This window comes from Salvelinus fontinalis, chromosome 4 (genome assembly GCF_029448725.1).
Source record: "Salvelinus fontinalis isolate EN_2023a chromosome 4, ASM2944872v1, whole genome shotgun sequence".
NCBI classification, from domain to species: domain Eukaryota; kingdom Metazoa; phylum Chordata; class Actinopteri; order Salmoniformes; family Salmonidae; genus Salvelinus; species Salvelinus fontinalis.
The window spans coordinates 38081480-38100141 of NC_074668.1; the positions used below are offsets into that span (position 1 = coordinate 38081480).

At 43.1% G+C, this 18662-nt stretch overlaps 3 protein-coding genes across 3 annotated transcripts; 2 read left to right on the forward strand and 1 right to left on the reverse strand.

The window, feature by feature from the left end:
• Window positions 1-54: 54 nt before the first annotated feature.
• On the forward strand, window positions 55-4434 carry LOC129853715 (3-ketoacyl-CoA thiolase, mitochondrial-like). The gene is made up of 10 exons (XM_055920059.1): window positions 55-165; window positions 780-946; window positions 1115-1243; window positions 1603-1719; window positions 1861-2008; window positions 2209-2384; window positions 2591-2720; window positions 2849-2919; window positions 3129-3283; window positions 3515-4434. The coding sequence occupies exons 1-10, from the start codon at window positions 150-152 to the stop codon at window positions 3597-3599; spliced, it is 1194 nt and encodes a 397-aa protein (XP_055776034.1). The 5' UTR covers window positions 55-149; the 3' UTR covers window positions 3600-4434.
• An 830-nt stretch (window positions 4435-5264) lies between these two features.
• On the forward strand, window positions 5265-9413 carry LOC129853717 (60S ribosomal protein L6-like). Its single transcript, XM_055920061.1, has 7 exons — window positions 5265-5289; window positions 6190-6339; window positions 6453-6551; window positions 6794-6937; window positions 7804-7852; window positions 8088-8272; window positions 9233-9413. Exons 2-7 carry the CDS (start codon window positions 6190-6192, stop codon window positions 9383-9385), a joined length of 780 nt encoding a protein of 259 aa, XP_055776036.1. The 5' UTR covers window positions 5265-5289; the 3' UTR covers window positions 9386-9413.
• A 1134-nt stretch (window positions 9414-10547) lies between these two features.
• Window positions 10548-18460, reverse strand: LOC129853718 (dynein light chain 1, cytoplasmic-like). The gene is made up of 3 exons (XM_055920062.1): window positions 18324-18460; window positions 11351-11489; window positions 10548-10926 (listed from the first exon to the last, which is right to left on the reverse strand). The coding sequence occupies exons 1-3, from the start codon at window positions 18443-18445 to the stop codon at window positions 10789-10791; spliced, it is 399 nt and encodes a 132-aa protein (XP_055776037.1). The 5' UTR covers window positions 18446-18460; the 3' UTR covers window positions 10548-10788.
• Window positions 18461-18662: the final 202 nt, after the last annotated feature.

Below are 18662 nucleotides of genomic sequence, written 5' to 3' on the forward strand. Positions count from 1 at the left end.
ATGAAACGTTCGTTGTATCGAATGTTGTTGTCTCAATGATTAGTTACACATTATTTAGGTAAAAGGTCAAGATTTGCCAGGGTTTGGCAGAAGGCGCCCATAAATTCACACAGATTCGCTGACCTTCGTGGACGTGAGGAGGAATCAATATGTCACTTATCAGAAGTAAGTTATATTTTGATATTTAGCATAAACCACGCACTCACCACGAAATGCATTCTTTTCTATGAACATGCTTTGCTTGCTCTGCAAAATAAAGGCAGTTATGCATACTGCGTGGCACACGTTAACATCTGTAAAATAATAACCAGGTGACTCCGGGAAATCGGTAAAGTTCTAGCTAGTGTTCATAGATTATTAAAACAATCAACTTTGAGCTGATTAATTTGTTCCTGTCTTTGGAGCTGTCGCTATTCAATGTACGAATGACAGCTGTCAGTCTGTCTACATGTAAACAAAGCTATTTAAGTTTTGTCTTGCCACATAGTTTAACAATTGCCTCTCTATCGTTACATTTCTATCGGCTAGGTGAGTTGGAGATGAATGTAGGGTAAAGGTGACAGTAACATTTCTTAGTTACATGATAATTACAATGGCACTGTAGTGGAGATTTATGATAGGACTCTAAAGCAGTGAATCTAGGCAAGGCAGCACTTTTCAAGTCAAATATTTGTATTGCTTTAGATATTCACAAAGATTATGTCATCAACAACTCTAAAGCTGCAGTAAAAATGGATTAGTCACCTCACACCCAAACCCTCTTCTTTCTCTCCATCCAGGTGTGTTTATTGTGTCTGCTAAGCGAACCCCGTTTGGCACCTACGGCGGGGTTCTGAAAGACCACAGTGCAACAGACCTAGCAGAACATGCCTCCAAGGCTGCTCTCGCCGCTGGGGGAGTGGCACCCGAGCTTGTCAACAGTGTCATCTTTGGAAACGTCATGCAGGTGTGCTTAAAACTCCAAAAAGCAAGCAGAGGCACCAATTTGTAAGTCGCTCTGGATAAGAGCGTCTGCTAAATGACTTAAATGTTAAATGTTAGAGGCAAGGATAAACTCAAGGAAGGAAATGTTTGAGCTGACTATACCTCCCTCTCCCAATCTCCTTCCCTTCAGAGCTCTGCAGATGCTCCATACATCGCCCGTCACGTGGGCCTGAGGTGTGGGGTGCCCATCCCAGTGCCTGCTCTCACCGTAAACCGCCTGTGTGGGTCTGGCTTTCAGTCCATCATCAATGGAGCTCAGGTATAGTAGACATATAAACACTGAGACTACACCAGGGGGGTCAAACTCATTTTGCTACAGGTGCTGCATTAGGTCTTCAACAAGGTCTGGAGGGCTGCACTGAAAAAGGGTTTTATTTTCTTGCTGTCAAAATGTGTTAAACATAGTCCTCTATTGCTTTGGGAGTTTTCTATGCTCCCTGAGCTGAAGAGCCAATAAACGTTGAATGTAGTTCCATTGACTGTGCACAGTGATAATTAGTGATCTGGACAGTCAATAAACGGTATGAATATAGGTCCATTATCATTTTGAGTTGTTTTTGTCATTTTAAAGTATATTGACCTCTTGTCCTCTTTAAGACCCTGTCTGTGTCTCTGTAGGAAATCTGTCTGAAGGACTCAGAGGTGGTATTGTGTGGAGGCTCAGAGAGCATGAGCCAGGCGCCATATGCTGTCCGCAACATTCGCTTCGGAACAAAGTTCGGACTCGACCTCAAGGTATTGAATTAATAAATGAGGAGAGATAAAATACCAAATGGGTATAGATTTTGTCACTTTTGACCATAAGGGCCCTCTAACAGCTGCTCTGAACCAATGCCAAGAACTAAGCTAACGTGTTTTCTGTTGCCTTTGTCTCAGCTGGAGGACACTCTGTGGGCAGGACTTACTGACCTGCACATTAAGATCCCCATGGGCATCACAGCAGAGAACCTGGCAGTGAAATACGAGATCAGCAGAGACGACTGTGACAAATACGCACACCAGACACAGCAGAGGTGGAAGGCAGGTCAGAAGTCAACCCTTACCCTAACTAAGCTCACATGTTTACAATCTCTGCCTTGATTAATCAGGGATTCCTGATTATCTGCCCTCAGAAATATTATGACAGTGAACTGCATATTACCATGACAATAAACTGTTTTTCCAGATTTCCATCTGAATGCTGACCACATCCCTGAGCTTGTCTGTGTGCTCTCTAAACCTTAGCTCACGAGGCAGGCCACTACACGGCAGAGATCGCGCCCATCGATGTGAAGGCTAAGAAGGGCAAGGTACCCATGACCCAGGACGAGCACCCTCGTCCCCAGACCACCCTGGAGCAGATGGCTAGGCTACCTCCTGTCTTCAAGAAGGAAGGAACGGTCACTGCTGCCAATGCATCAGTGAGTACTAAATAAGACTGATTCAATTCTGGACCCAAGCTCTTCCACCCAGTTCCTACCATCTTCTGCTAACAGAGTATCACATTCAATCTGTCCCCAAGCACACCGGTTTTAAATGGAGTGCAGATCATTTTAGTTTTCTGGGTGTAAATCCTGTGTGCTAGTTTTGAATGTACTCATCTTCATGTTCTGTTCCTATTCCACAGGGTGTGTCTGATGGAGCTGCTGCCGTGGTGATAGCCAGTGAGGAAGCTGTGAAAGAGCACAAGCTCACCCCATTGGCAAGAATAGTGGCATATCACGTCTCCGGATGTGACCCAAGCATTATGGGAATCGGTGGGTGACTGACAACAAATGGCTTATGTACTTGATGAAAACATATGATGCATCCCAATATATAGGCCTTTCTAGCATGCCCATCTAGTGATTTCTGTTGGTAAGGTTCTGTTATTCTCCCCCATCAGGCCCAGTTCCAGCCATCACTGAAGCCCTGAAAAAAGCAGGTCTCACCCTCCAAGACATGGATCTGGTGGAGGTATACTCGTCTGTTTTATGTTCATAAATAGGAACTGATGTAGAAAGTGGCAAATATTTGGTTGCTCTGTTTTGGTATACTCTGGGTCATGTAGCTTACCTGATAGAATTAACAACCTCCTTTTGTCTCCTTTTCACTTGCTCTGTCTCTCCCTCTCTTTCTCCTGCTCTTCTCCTGTCCTTCTCTCTATCCCCTCTCCTCTCTCTCAGGTGAATGAGGCGTTTGCTGCTCAGTACCTTGCGGTTTCCAAGGCTTTGGGTCTGGACCCAGAGAAGAGTAATACTGATGGGGGGGCCATTGCCATCGGTCACCCCCTGGGAGCCTCGGGAGCACGCATCACTGCGCACCTGGTCCACAAGCTCAGGTAACCCCACCACTCCAGTAGTCTTCTTACTACTCCGGATCACGTCTTATCACTGTAAATATGTAGACAAATATTGTCAAAAAAAATCTGAACAATTCATTGTTGTCTCATGTGAAGTAACAGGCAAATGCTTTTAACTAGAAAAAAATAAGACAATTCAATGGCTGAGCAATTCATGTTATGTCACAGAGAAGTGGTTTAATGATTAATTTGTGTTTTTCTTTCTCTCAGGTCGATTGGGGGAAAGTATGCTGTGGGATCAGCCTGCATCGGTGGTGGACAGGGCATCGCCATCATCATAGAGAACACTCACTGAGGAAGAGACCAAACCATGCACACTCAGAAGCGTACTACTGTACCATCCCCACTCAAAAGTGTACTTTCAATACCATCCACACTCAAAAGTGTACTTTCAATACCATCCACACTCGAAATACACCACACCCTACATACCCAATAGAGTACATGCCATATACACACTCGAATGCGACTTCAGATTTTTGTCCAATGTGGAGTTTAAACACCGAATTGCATCGACTTGAAATGTAAGAATATCCAACCCTCAAGATTTTTGTATGTTTGATGCATACTTTGAAACATCCCAAGACTCTACCACCTACACTCGAAGAAATACACAAGATCTCATCACTTGTCAATTACTCCAGAAAATGATTGCTGTTTACCTAAACACAGAAACAAGGGTGTTTTGTGTATTTAGTAACCCAAATATCTGTGATAAACTCCCTCCTTGCATACTTCATATTCCTTTTACCTTTTCTAAATGTTTATGTCTGTATCTGCTTAAAGAGGCCTTGTGAATCTGAAGGGCTAAATCTGTTTTTTTTGTAAGGGACTGTCTTTGTGTTTGCCTTTGACAGTGCTAGCTCATTGGACATACTATTTACCTCTCGCTGTAGCTTATTAACAATTGAGATGAGAAGTGTGGTTTGAGTTGGAGTGAAGTTGCTTTCTGTGGAAGGAGAGAAGCATCTCTGCCTCTTCCTTACAGCCTATCTCTTGCCTTGTGTTTTAATATGAATTATCACTCTGCAGGGATCACCATTGCCCTAGATATGTACGTGTGCTAGTATGTAAACTGCAAGGTTGCATTTAAGATTTGTTCGATTTTTCAAAATAAAAAATTATCAATACATTTGTGTAGGATTGTTCACATTCCTTAAATAATATTATTTACTAGGCCTATTGCAATAATAGTCCCATTTTGGGATGTCATAATGCCTGGAGAAGTATTTTTCTCAGGAACCACGTCAGTATAGCAATGTAGGTGACCTGGAACGCCACCGTAATCTGGGTCCTGGAAACTGACCCTTTGAGAAAAACTGATATGAGTCTCTACAGATTGGTATGGATACATACAGTATATTTTCAAAGGCAGCTCATTATTTTATGAGTGCTAAAAGCTAACCTAAAATGTAGATCTATGAATTACAAATATGACTCAGTCATTAATAATTATTTTATCATACAAATACAGCATTTACGTGTTTTAATTAAGCAATAAAGCTACCACGGATAAGGGCTTTTCTTAAGCACGACGCAAAGCGGAGTTCCTGGATACAGCTCTTAGCCGTGGTATATTAGCCATATATCACAAACCCTCGAGGTGCCTTATTGCTATTATAAACTGGTTACCAACATAAATAGAGCAGTAAAAATAAATGTTTTGTCATACTCGCGATATACCACGGCTGTCAGCCAAGCAGCATTCATGTTCGATCCCTGAATGCTGATTGGCTGATATCAGACCGTATACCACGGGTATGACAAAACATGTATGCTCTAATTACGTTGGTAACCAGTTTATGATGGCAACTATTGCTTAAATATTTACTGATTACAAATTGTTGCATTTTATTGATTCTCTGAACTACAAGCCCCCAATATTTTTTGCGTCGTTTTTGCATCCTTACGTCGACGTGACATGCAACGTAGACGTATACGTATACGTAACTTCCCCGGATGTCGGTCTTTTTTTCATAGCAAAGGTAAGAATGGTTTCTCCCCACCCAACTGCATAAATAAAATCGGTGTTCATCTGTGCAAAATGGACTAAATAACAATTTCACATTCGCATGGGAATGTTATTTGTATCCTAAGCAGTTAATATGTATGACAATTGTTGTGTTTTGTGTGGTGACATGTAAATACATTGCTTTATGTTTTTGAAATTTAGGCCCACGGCTACATGCTAGCGCAACGCGTTGTAACTTGAGCAGATTTCACGTTTGACCAATATTACGTTTATGTACCCTAATTTATACGTTAGTGGCTTGTCAGCGGATATGACTTATCTATGTGTAATGGCATATTATAGAGAATTGCCGAAATAGTCAAAAGGTTAGCCAGCTAGTTTGCTAGATGTAGCTACCAGCTATGGTATAACGTCATGCGTGCGTGTTCACTCCCAGGTTTGAGGTGTTTTGGCGAACTCTGGCATATTGACAAGTTTGTCGTGCCTAACTAGTTAATTGACAGTTAAATTGTCAGCGTTTTACCTGCACGCTGGCATGTATTTGTTTATGTTATGCTAGCAAGTCGCAGATGGGATCTATCAAAATGTATATGGCAAACTAACTACTTAACAATGGCTAAAAGGCCACCTCCCAGGATGGGGCCTGCTGGTTATATTGTATTGGAATATGACAAACTAATATTTTGGTTACCTGTTATTGAATATCTGGAGCCACAAATCTGCCTAACTTAGTTTGCTAGCTCTCCTCACCTATGACCTGCATCCTCTGAGCATCATACCATCAAAGGATCTAGCTAGCCAGCATGATCAGTTCATGATTCACCAGTAATGCATCCAGTCATTCTATAAATATTGTTCTATACTATTTAATCCATGTGTTTTAACCCATTTGGGTCCCCTGGTCTGTCCCAAGATGGCAGAGGGAGACAAGAAGAAGGTGGCCAAGAAGGCTCATTGCAGTCGGAATCCTGTCCTGGCCAGGGGCATTGGTCGCTACTCCCGCACCGCCATGTACGCTCGCAGGGCCATGTACAAGAGGAAGACCAAGACCACTGAAACCAAGGTGAGAGAAGGGAGGCACAGTCTGGGGAAAGCCGTCCCCTTGGTTCTCTACATTGGACCTGTTAGACTTCAAGTTTGTATGTGTAGTGTACTGAAGTGTCTTGCTTGTTTCAGATTGAGAAGAAAATGAAGGTCAAGACTCCATCCACAATCACCAAGACTGTTGGTGGAGACAAGAATGGAGGCACTCGTATTGTCAAGATGCGCAAGATGGTGAGTCATTGGCTCAAACAGTTTCCTTAATTGTAGTTGGTGTCATGTTGCGTTTGGATCGATGCAATTGCTCTTGGATCGACAGAATTGTCAGTGAGTTTTGCAGCTCACAATCATTCAGCAGATTAACTTTTCGCCATTTCAATATACTGCAGTAAGGTCTGATTGCAAAACATGGCTGATGGTTTTAAATGGTTCTACACCTGTGAAGTAGTTTGATCCCCTGAGTCTGTGCCCCCCAGCCCCGTTACTACCCCACAGAGGATGTGCCTCGTAAGCTGAAGAGCCATGGTAAGAAGGCTTTCAGCCAGCACAAGAGGAACCTGCGTGCCACCATCACCCCAGGAACCGTGCTTGTACTACTCACTGGGCGCCACCGTGGAAAGGTGAGATCACACATAGACTCGTGCGTGCACAAACGCACACATCACCTCTGAAACAGACTCATGCACCACCCCCGGAAGAGTTCTTGTCCTGCTCACTGGACACCAGTGCAGGAAGGTGAACACTTGCATGGCTACTCATGACACTGCCATCACTCATAAATATACATTGCTTTCGCATTCTCAAGCTAACTCACAGTAGCATTATTTATACGACCTATTATATTGCTGAGATGGCGTGCTGTGCACACTATTCTAAACCCTTGTTGCACTGCTACCCTCCTTAGAACTGTCGTTTGCTCTACATGCAATAAGCTGCACGATACTCCCACACTACCAAATCAGTTTCCTTTTTTCCCACACTGAAAAACACACGTTCAAGCCTCACACAGGCATATTACGGTAGTGCCCACACACAGGACTGCGCCCACACACTGAATGCACGTAGCAGGGCCTGCTGCTATGGTTTCAGCTTTTAAGTGCTGCTCAATTGGCAGAGGACACTCACAGCGTTATATTGGAAGCACATAAATGTGTGAAGTGGAGAATTTCGAGTTGATAAACAATATCTGAACAGATTTGTTAGATTTATGTATGCTTTTCCCAATACATTTTAAATAGTCAGTGGTCTAGTACAATTTTGTTGTACTAGTGTTGTGGATATTTTTCTTACTGTAACAAGTAGATTGATCAGCTCTACATTCTAATGGAAGGCCAGCTTGTTTGGTTTCGGCTATGGCACTATTACCATTGGTTTTTCGAAGTCTTAATAGTTTTTCAGAACCAGGATTGGTTATCACTTCAGTAGCATGTTCATGTGGTAGATGTTGCCCTGTGCAATGCAGTAACTGACTCTTCTCTCCCCTCAGCGTGTTGTGTTCCTGAAGCAGCTCTCCAGTGGTCTCCTGCTTGTAACTGGTAAGAACAACCAGTGCCTTGAAACATTCCTATTAATCAGTGAATTGGCCAAACAAGTGTCGCATAGAGTAGTTCTGGTCAGAATGTCCAGTGAGATTTTATAGCTCACATTCACGTCTGTGCAGCTGCAGTACCCCATCAGGTAGCCTTATCTTGGTGTGATGTTTGGAAAAGTATGCTGTTCTTGCGTTTTCAGTTGTAACTCAATCACCCTCTTGCTTTCTCCATCCTCTAGGTCCCCTGGCCCTGAACCGTGTTCCCCTGCGCCGGGCACACCAGAAGTTTGTCATTGCCACAGCAACCAAGGTCGACATCTCTGGCATGAAGATCCCCAAGACTCTGTCAGATGCCTACTTCAAGAAGAAGAGGCTGAGGAGACCCCGCCACCAGGAAGGAGAGATCTTTGACACAGAGAAAGAGGTCAACCCCAGACTACTAAATATACACAAGCTATACACACTTCAAAACCCTCCTGGGATTTAGACTAGTGGGGGGGTGTAATGGTTACTATTGAGTGCTGTTATTGGACAAGTAACATAAAAACCATGGCGCATTAATCCTACATTTCTTAGAATGTTATTTGGAGAATGCAGTCATTAACCACCTTCCATCCACTAGAAAAGTCATACCATATATTTAAAAAAGGAATCGTACAAAATCAGGACTGCTGTGATAGGAAACAGGAAGTGTCGGCACAATTTTATAAATGCCAACGTTTGTTCGACATGGTGGGTAAAATGATGCGAGCAATGGCGCAAATATTTATTTAATAAGATTTCAAAGTAAACTGAGTCACTCGATGACATGGTGTGTAGTCCTCCCACTACTACTCAGTTAGGCTACAGATAAATGTCGATGGTCCTATTCTGGTGACATGATCGATGCTTGACAGCCGTCTGACAAGAAAAATATTCTCGCTCTTATCCATAATAATCTCGTGTTGTAGACTAACCTACCTGTATCTGTCTGTGAGCTGTTGGTTAGAGTGTACGTGCCAAGACTGGAGTAGGCACATTTGCTATTTAACGCAAGCAATTGTTTGGTAGAGTTGAAAATGCGATGGAAACACATTGAACATTACATTTTTATTCGGTACAGGAAAACTGAAGTGATAAAGTACGTTTTGTGTACACTGTCATCACGCACTGATTTTTATCCGCCGCAATTCAGTTTGGTGGAAAGACCACTGGTGGGAGAATGTGCATAATTTATGCAGATTTTTGAATATTCACATTAATCTGTCCCAATTGGTTGGAACTCTAGCTAATGTCCTGACTGCTCAAATCTTTTGATTGGGAGTGGGTCTTTTGCTTAATATAGCATGCTTTTAACTGGGATGTCACAAGCTATCTGAAACTCTTACCTCTCCCCCCTCTACAGAAGTACCAGTTGACAGTGCAGAGGAAGGAGGACCAGAAGGCTGTGGACTCTCAGCTTCTACCCCTCATTAAGAAGGTTCCCCAGCTGAAGGGCTACTTGCGATCCTCTTTCTGCCTCTCCAATGGGGTTTACCCTCACAAACTGGTTTTCTAAATGTGTTGTAATAAAGAGTACCACCACAGTCCTATCTCACCTTGTGATTGTGTGTAAATGGGCTGATTGAGTTTCAAATACACAAAGCATTTGGGGACTTCGTTGTCATTCAGTAGCTCCCCTGTAACTCAAACTCTTAATGGGGTTCTATTGCAGCCTGGGCTGTCAAAGGCATTCAGGACACATTAGGTGTTTGGTTGCTGCTATTGTATTGACAAATCAGTTTGCTATTGGTCAACCCCTTACAGCTCCACCCTTACACTTACAGAATGAGTGTCTTCACTGACATTTAAGCTTTAAGCCATTCGGCTTGTATTTACGATGGAACAGTTTGGTAGGTTGTGCTAGACTAGTCAAACGATGTTGAGTTGCATAAATGCTCAGCATACAGTTGCATTGACAGTAAGTTACCATCTTTTGTTGTAGAAAGGGTGGCCATTTTTAGCATGGGCCAGACTAGATTTACGCTCCCTGGACCAGGTTTTTTTTAATCACAAAGGGGTCACTACCAGTCACTTGGCTGCATTGCCTTAAGTACTTTATATTTTTCACTACATTCCTAAAGAAAATGTACTTTTGGGTGTCAGGGATGTGTTCCACTGACAAATTCACACTTAATATCCCTGGTCATCCCAACTGCTTCTGATCTGGCTGACTCACAAGTGTGCCCCTGGCTATCAGTCTTATGGTGCAGTCTGGTTTGCTTAATACCTTAATGGTTTATACTTTTACGTGATACTTAAGTACATTTGAGCAATTCCATTTACTTTTTGACTTTCTCTTTTACCGTTGGGAGTCATTTTCTATTAATGTATCTTTACTTTTACTCAAGTATGCCAGCTGGGTACTTTGCACCACAAGTCCTTTTTGCTGTTCTAGCTATAATTGACTCATGCCATCTAAAGTTTTGGCAATGTGAATTATTTGGACGATTATCACCTTTTCATTGTGACCAATATTTACCTGGGCTAATGTAATTCATTTTCAAGTGGGATGAGAATATATTTAAAGCCTGGTCCCACATGTAGTTTCTGGTTATCAGGAGAAACCCATTTCCCTTCAATCAGTGCTGTCATTCAATACATTTGGATGATGGACCTCAAGATGCTTCATAGTAGGTGAACACATAGCTAAAATAAACTACATCGGGTAACCCCAGAAAGCCAAATGATATCGCTTTTATTTAAAATCAAATTAGTGACAATCTACTGCAATAGAAAACATAAATACAAGTGTTTCATTTCTCTCACATGGCCAGGTATTTTCTTTAAACAAAGGAACAAAATGGTAGAAAGCAGCACAGAAAGGTGGTTCCCGTTGACCAGGAATGATAGAGCCTTTCTGTTGAGTCAGTCAATATTTAATGGTCAGTTGATGTTAAAGGGGCTGGGGCGGCTGGCTCCTCAGCCAGACTTGAAGAGCAGGATGGCCACCTGGCCCAAGTAGAAGTAGATGAAGTGCTTGGTCTCATGGGTCACGTAGCTGCCAAAGTTCCTCCCTACAATGCAATGCCAGGTGGGGTTGTACTTCTTGTCAAACTCCTTGGAGGGGCGGAGACAGGAATGCATGATTAACAGGGATCAACAAGACAGCAGTGTTAAATTTTTTACAATCCAGTGACCCTGCACCACTGTAGTAAATGTCATACAATTTGACTTAGATTTATAGTTAACCAGTAAATCAGGTAGCTAACATTAGTTAGAATGAAGGTCGGACTACTTGAACTCAATGTTATACCAAAGCCTGGGGATAACATCCCTTTCCCCATGTATGCAATTCAACAAATCGTTTGAGCATTGAACGATATTTTAGACAATCATAAAATATGGATAGCCACAGAATGAATCAATCCCCCCAGAGAGTAACTTTTGGCAAGAGTCACACTGCTCTGTATGGGGAATAGGCAGGGAGTCATTCAGCCACAGACCATGATAGTTATTGAATAGGTAAGTCTGGGGTGGGTACCTTCTTGATGTATGCGGCGATGTCTTTCTCGATGTTGTACTTCTCCAGAGCCTGCGTGGCGCACTCCACTGCATCCTGCTGCATCTCCTCTGACATGTCGGCATTTTTTATGACTGCTTTTCTGTCAGACATGGTTGCCCTAGGAAACCAAAACAGCACGGTATTAACCAACAGCACAGAATGATAGGGTTCAACCTGGGCTCACCCAGCATTTTAAACGCTACTCACTAAACACTTCTAGAAAGAACTTGGCGTGTTAAGACTCATCATCCACTAGCTAACATCTTCAGATCAGCGCTTAACACACCAAGCAATAGCCAGAATAGATTCCGAACCCCACGCTTGCTTACTGGCGCCAGCAAGACACCGCAGAGCAGGATATGGCTTGGAAAACATACCTCACTCAACCCAGGGGTGAGAAATTAGGTGTACTCCGAATTGTCCCATTACCCCAACTGTTACACAGAAGTAAAACAACTGCTAGAGTAGCATTCATTCAATCTTCTCGGTGTAACAGTGAATTGGACAAATCGGAGTACACCGCATTTCGCATCCCTGGATTGAGGTACGTTTTCCGAGCCATGTCTTGAGCCAGCTCCGCGGTGTCTTAATCTAAACATGCAGCCTGTCCGAACCTTAGCGCAGCTGTAAGCAAGAGTAGGGTCGGAATTCATTCTGGCTAACCAACCGTGGCTTACTGCTGTGCAAATACCAGTTAAATAATGACTGGCACATGGCATGGCAACCGCGCTCTGTGTAGTTTCTATGGATACACTTCTAATAGAGTGGTGAGGAGGAAGGTGAGCTCTGGACCCTTAGTGTCCGGAAGTAATTTAGCCATTCATTGTAGTAAATGCGATCTGTATAGTTTATATATTTTCTCGAGATCTCATGTCAATTAACTCGTGACATTTCTGGATTACTCAATAAATGTCAGATTTAATCAACAAATACAATAGTAAGTTGAAAAAAGGTTACAAGTACAAGACTGTACACATCTGGCTGTGTCGGCAAAGCAATGATATCTTTCGCTACTGTTGTCTTGGGACATTTATCTCAAAACAGTCATGACTATTCAACAAAACATATATTTAATTGTAAAGTTTCTTTCCAGGTAATTTCTTAATTACCTGATCGTATAACTACCAAAGGAGTTTTGAAGTTGAGGGTGCAGCATTTATGAAGTTTGACAATGAGGATGAAAACTAGCAGAGTTCAGCAAGCCAGCTAGTTTAGCCAGGGAAAACAAGCTCAGGCGTAGTGCACATGTGAGCAGTAGGCTAAATCAGGAGCTGGTGGCAAAATGTTTGATTAAACAATTCAGAGTCTAAAACGAATAAATCAGATGACACACACGTATATATTATATATACACTGCTCAAAAAAATAGACCTCCAGCAGGCCACAAATGTGCATGTGTCAGCATATGGTCTCACAAGGGGTCTGAGGATCTCATCTCGGTACCTAATGGCAGTCAGGCTACCTCTGGCGAGCACATGGAGGGCTGAGCGGCCCCCCAAACAAATGCCACCCCACACCATGACTGACCCACCGCCAAACCGGTCATGCTGGAGGATGTTGCAGGCAGCAGAACGTTCTCCACGGCGTCTCCAGACTCTGTCACGTCTGTCACATGTGCTCAGTGTGAACCTGCTTTCATCTGTGAAGAGCACAGGGCGCCAGTGGCGAATTTGCCAATCTTGGTGTTCTCTGGCAAATGCCAAACGTCCTGCACGGTGCTGGGCTGTAAGCACAACCCCCACCTGTGGACGTCGGGCCCTCATACCACCCTCATGGAGTCTGTTTCTGACCGTTTGAGCAGACACATGCACATTTGTGGCCTGCTGGAGGTCATTTTGCAGGGCTCTGGCAGTGCACCTCCTTGCACAAAGGCGGAGGTAGCGGTCCTGCTGCTGGGTTGTTGCCCTCCTACGGCCTCATCCACGTCTCCTGATGTACTGGCCTGTCTCCTGGTAGCGCCTCCATGCTCTGGACACTACGCTGACAGACACAGCAAACCTTTTTGCCACAGCTTGCATTGATGTGCCATCCTGGATGAACTGCACTACCTGAGCCACTTGTGTGGGTTGTAGACTCCGTCTCATGCTACCACTAGAGTGAGAGCACCGCCAGCATTCAAAAGTGACCAAAACATCAGCCAGGAAGCATAGGAACTGAGAAGTGGTCTGTGGTCACCCCCTGCAGAATCACTCCTTTTTTGGGGGTGTCTTGCTAATTGCCTATAATTTCCACCTTTTGTCCATTCCATTTGCACAACAGCATGTGAAATTTATTGTCAATCAGTGTTGCTTCCTAAGTGGACAGTTTGATTTCACAGAAGTGTGATTGACTTGGAGTTACATTGTGTTGTTTAAGTGTTCCCTTTATTTTTTTGAGCAGTGTACATAAACATATAGTATATGGACACCCATTCAAATTAGTGGAGTCATCCATTTCAGCCACACCCGTTGCTGACCGGTGTATAAAATCAAGCACACAGCCATGCAATCTCCATAGCCAAACATTGGCAGTAGAATGGCCTTACTGAAGCTCTCAGTGACTTTCACCATGGCATCGTCATAGGATGCCACCTTTCCAGAAAGTCAGTTGGTCAAATTTCTGCACCGCTAGAGCTGCCCCAGTCAACTGTAGTGCTGTTATTGTGACGTGGAAACATATAGGAGCAACAACGGCTCAGCCACAAAGTGGCAGGCCACACAAGCTCACAGAACAGGACCGCAGAGTGCTGAAGCGCATAAAAATAGTATGTCCTCGGTTGCAACACTCACCACCGAGTTCAAACTTGCCTCTGGAAGCAACATCAACAAAATAACAGTTCCTCGAGAGCTTCAGGAAATGGGTTTCCATGGCCGAGCAGCCACACACAAGCCTAAGATCACCACGCGCAATGCCAAGCGTCGGCTGTGGTTGGTGGAAACGCGTTCTCTGGAGTGATTAATCACGCTTCACTATCTGGGTTTGGCACATGCCAGGAGAACCCTACCTGCCCCAATGCATAGTGCCTACTGTAAAGTTTGGTGGAGGAACAGTAATGTTCTAGGGCTTTTTCATGGTTGGGGCTAGGCCCCTTAGTTCCAGTGAAGAGAAATCTTACTGCTACAGCATACAATTACATTCTAAATGATTCTGTGTATCCAATTTTGTGGCAACAGTTTGAGGAAGGCCCTTTCCTGTTTCAGCATGTCATTGTCCCCGATCACAAAGCGTGGTCCATACAGAAATGGTTTGTCAAGATCGTTGTGGAAGAACTTCACTGGCCTGCACAGAGCCCTGACCTCAACCCCATCAAACACATTTGGGATGAATTGGAACGCCGACTGCGAGCCAGGCCTAAATCGCCCAACATCAGTGCCAGACCTTTCTAACACTCGTGCCTGAATGGAAGCAAGTCCCCGCAGCAATGTTCCAACTAGAGGTCGACCGATTATGATTTTTCCACGCCGATATCGATTATTGGAGGACCAAAAAAGCCGATACCGATTCAATCGGCCGATTTTTAAAAATGTATTTGTAATAATGACAATTACAACAATACTGAATGAACACTTAATATAATACACCAATAAAATCAATTTAGCCTCAAATAAATAATGAAACGGCCTCCCGGGTGGCCAGTGGTCTAGGGCACTGCATCGCAGTGCTAGCTGCGCCACCAGAGTCTCTGGGTTCGCGCCCAGGCTCTGTCGCAGCCGGCCGCGACCGGGAGGTCCGTGGGGCGACGCACAATTGGGCTAGCGTCGTCCGGGTTAGGGAGGGTTTGGCCGGTAGGGATATTCTTGTCTCATCTCACTCCCCAGCGACTCCTGTGGCGGGCCGGGCGCGCTAACCAAGGGGGCCAGGTGCACGGTGTTTCCTCCGACACATTGGTGCGGCTGGCTTCCGGGTTGGAGGAGCGCTGTGTTAAAGAAGCAGTGCGGCTTGGCTGGGTTGTGCTTCGGAGGACGCATGGCTTTCGACCTTCGTCTCTCCCGAGCCCGTACGGGAGTTGTAGCGATGAGACAAGATAGTAATTACTAGCGATTGGATACCACAAAAATTGGGGAGAAAAGGGGAGAATTTATAAAAATAAAAAATAATAATAATAATAAATAATGAAACATATTCAATTTGGTTTAAATAATGCAAAAACAAAGTATTGGAGAAGAAAGTAAAAGTGCAATATGTGCCATGTAAGAAAGCTAACGTTTAAGTTCCTTGCTCAGAACATGAGAACATATGAAAGCTGGTGGTTCCTTTTAAAATGAGTCTTCAATATTCCCAAGTAAGAAGTTTTAGGTTGTAGTTATTATAGGAATTATAGGACTATTTCTCTCTATACCATTTGTATTTCATTAACCTTTGACTATTGAATGTTCTTATAGGCACTTTAGTATTGCCAGTGTAACAGTATAGCTTCCATCCCTCTCCTCGCTCCTACCTGGGCTCGAACCAGGAACACAATGACAACAGCCACCCTCGAAGCAGCGTTACCCATGCAGAGCAAGGGGAATAACTACTCCAAGTCTCAGAGCAAGTGACGTTTGAAACGCTATTAGCCCGCACCCCGCTAACTAGCTAGCCATTTCACATCGGTTACACCAGCCTAATCTCAGGAGTTGATAGGCTTGAAGCACAGCAAAGAGCTTCTGGCAAAACGCAGGAAGGTGCTGTTTGAATGAATGCTTAGGAGCCTGCTGCTGCCTACCATCGCTCAGTCAGACTGCTCTATCAAATCATAGACTTAGTTATAACATAATAACACACAGAAATACGAGCCTTAGGTCATTAATATGGTCGAATCCGGAAACTATCATCTCGAAAACACGGCGTTTATTCTCTCAGTGAAATACGGAACCGTTCCGTATTTTATCTAACGGGTGGCATCCATAAGTCTAAATATTCCTGTTACATTGCACAACCTTCAATGTTGTGTCATAATTATGTAAAATCCTGGCAAATTAGGCGGCCCAAACTGTTGCATATACACTGACTCTGCGTGCAATGAACGCAAGAGAAGTGACAATTTCACCTGGTTAATATTGCCTGCTAACCTGCATTTCTTTTAGCTAAATATGCAGGTTTAAAAATATATACTTCTGTGTATTGATTTTAAGAAAGGCATTGATGTTTATGGGTAGGTACACATTGGAGCAACGAAACGCACCGCATCGATTATATGCAACGCAGGACATGCTAGATAAACTAGTAATATCATCAACCATGTGTAGTTAACTAGTGATTATGATTGATTGATTGTTTTTTATGAGATAAGTTTAATGCTAGCTAGCAACTTACCTTGGCTTCTACTGCATTCGCGTAACAGGCAGGCTCCTCGCAGAGTGCAATATAATCAGGTGGTTAGAGCGTTGGACTAGTTAACTGTAATGTTGCAAGATTGAATCCCGAGCTGACAAGGTAAATATCTGTCGTTCTGCCCCTGAACGAGGCAGTAAACCCACCGTTCCTAGGCCGTCATTGAAAATAAGAATGTGTTCTTAACTGACTTGCATAGTTAAATAAAGATTAAATAAAAGGTGTAAAAAAATATTTTTTCTTCTTCTTAAATCGGCCAAATTGGTGTCCAAAAACACAGATTTCCGATTGTTATGAAAAGTTGAAAATCGGCCCTAATTAAATCGGCCATTCCAATTAATCGGTCGAGCTCTAGTTCAAACATCTAGTGGAAAGCCTTCCCAAAAGAGCAGAGGCTGTTAAAGCAGCAAAAGGGGTCCAACTCCATATGAATGCCCATGATTTTGCAATGAGATGATAGACAAGCAGGTGTCCACATACTTTTGGTCATGTTGTGTATTTATTTAAGGAGAGCAAATCTATATACATCCTCGAAATCAGCTGTTACTCTCAATCGTAAAACGATGTTTGACTGTACCCTGGATAGAGAAAATTAATGGTGAAATCGCATCCGGACACGGTAGACTCCTCCTCACCACTATTGTATAGCTAGAATTCTCATCTTCTCCAATCTATTCAAGTTGTCAAGCAACATTTTTGCTATTTCAAACGAAACAAAAACCATAACTCACCATTTCCCGAAATCAGTCAAGTTAAAATTAGCATAATAACTTACACTTTGCAAGCTGCAAACATTAATGTTTTCCTTTAAATTCGTAAGACAGGTGCTATCATAAAATTAGTAATTACAATACTAGAAATTGGCTTTAACCGTCTTATGATGGGCTAAAAGTCAGCCATTTTGGTCAGGGAGTTGCTAACTGGTTGCACATGGCAAGTGTATATGTACATGCAGTTAGCAAGTTGGACATTTTTGAGTTTCCGAGATCCAACTAGCATATGAAAGCAGCACTGGACAAGTTGTAAAATAATGCAACAAGTACTGGTGTTGTATCATAATAAACACACACCTTTCTAATTAGACAAATGTATCCATTTATGGTCTGTCGATATAGATACACACACGAAGTGTAGATATAAAACCTGTATGATTTTTCTATTAACTTACAATATTTTAGGTTGACACATTTTATTACAGAATTTATATCGCATGCTTTACTTTTATTTTCCTGCATAAGTAAAAGCAGGAGGATTATGCCTCTGCCATTCATTAAAATTAGACTGGTTTTGATTTCTCCCTGACCAATATGGCTGCCATTTTTCACCACATTCTGGAACTTTTTGGGATTCACATGCCCCCTCTAGTAATTTAATAGGATCTCCATGGGTGCCACCTTGCAAACAAGTCATTAATGATATTATGTTAGATGTCGTAATGTAACTTAATATCGGGCTGGCAATCTAACATGAACTAGCTAGCTGCCGTTAGTGGGCTAGCTTGTAGAAGATTAATTAATGACGCCTGTTGTGTGCCACTCAGACGCAAATAGCTAGCGGGTTCAACTGTAATTATCAACTCAGATCGCAAATTATTCCTAGACCACCTACACTAACTAAAAAAATGAAGGAGAGTTCATAATAGCCTAACAATTAATTTTACCTTATTATCCAACGCCGGTTGTCTCCGCTATATGGACGCTTGATTTCACAGCTACAACTCCCGCTAAGTGGTGGACAAAAAGTAATGTGGGTGTGTAACTGCCAGAAGACACGATCGCACATATATCCTATTGGCTAACCGTTATGCACACGGTGTAGTTATTGGTCAATCCCTCGCAGCTTTTGCTGGTATTTCTTGCTGCATTTTATTTCAGCCCATCATGCTTTGCGGTTCACACGTCGTTGGTTTCCCTGGCAACCGCTGTGTAATTGTAAACAACATTAGCAAAGACAGTACTATTAGGCTTCTGCTAATGCTTAGCAGTACAGAGTCAAAGGC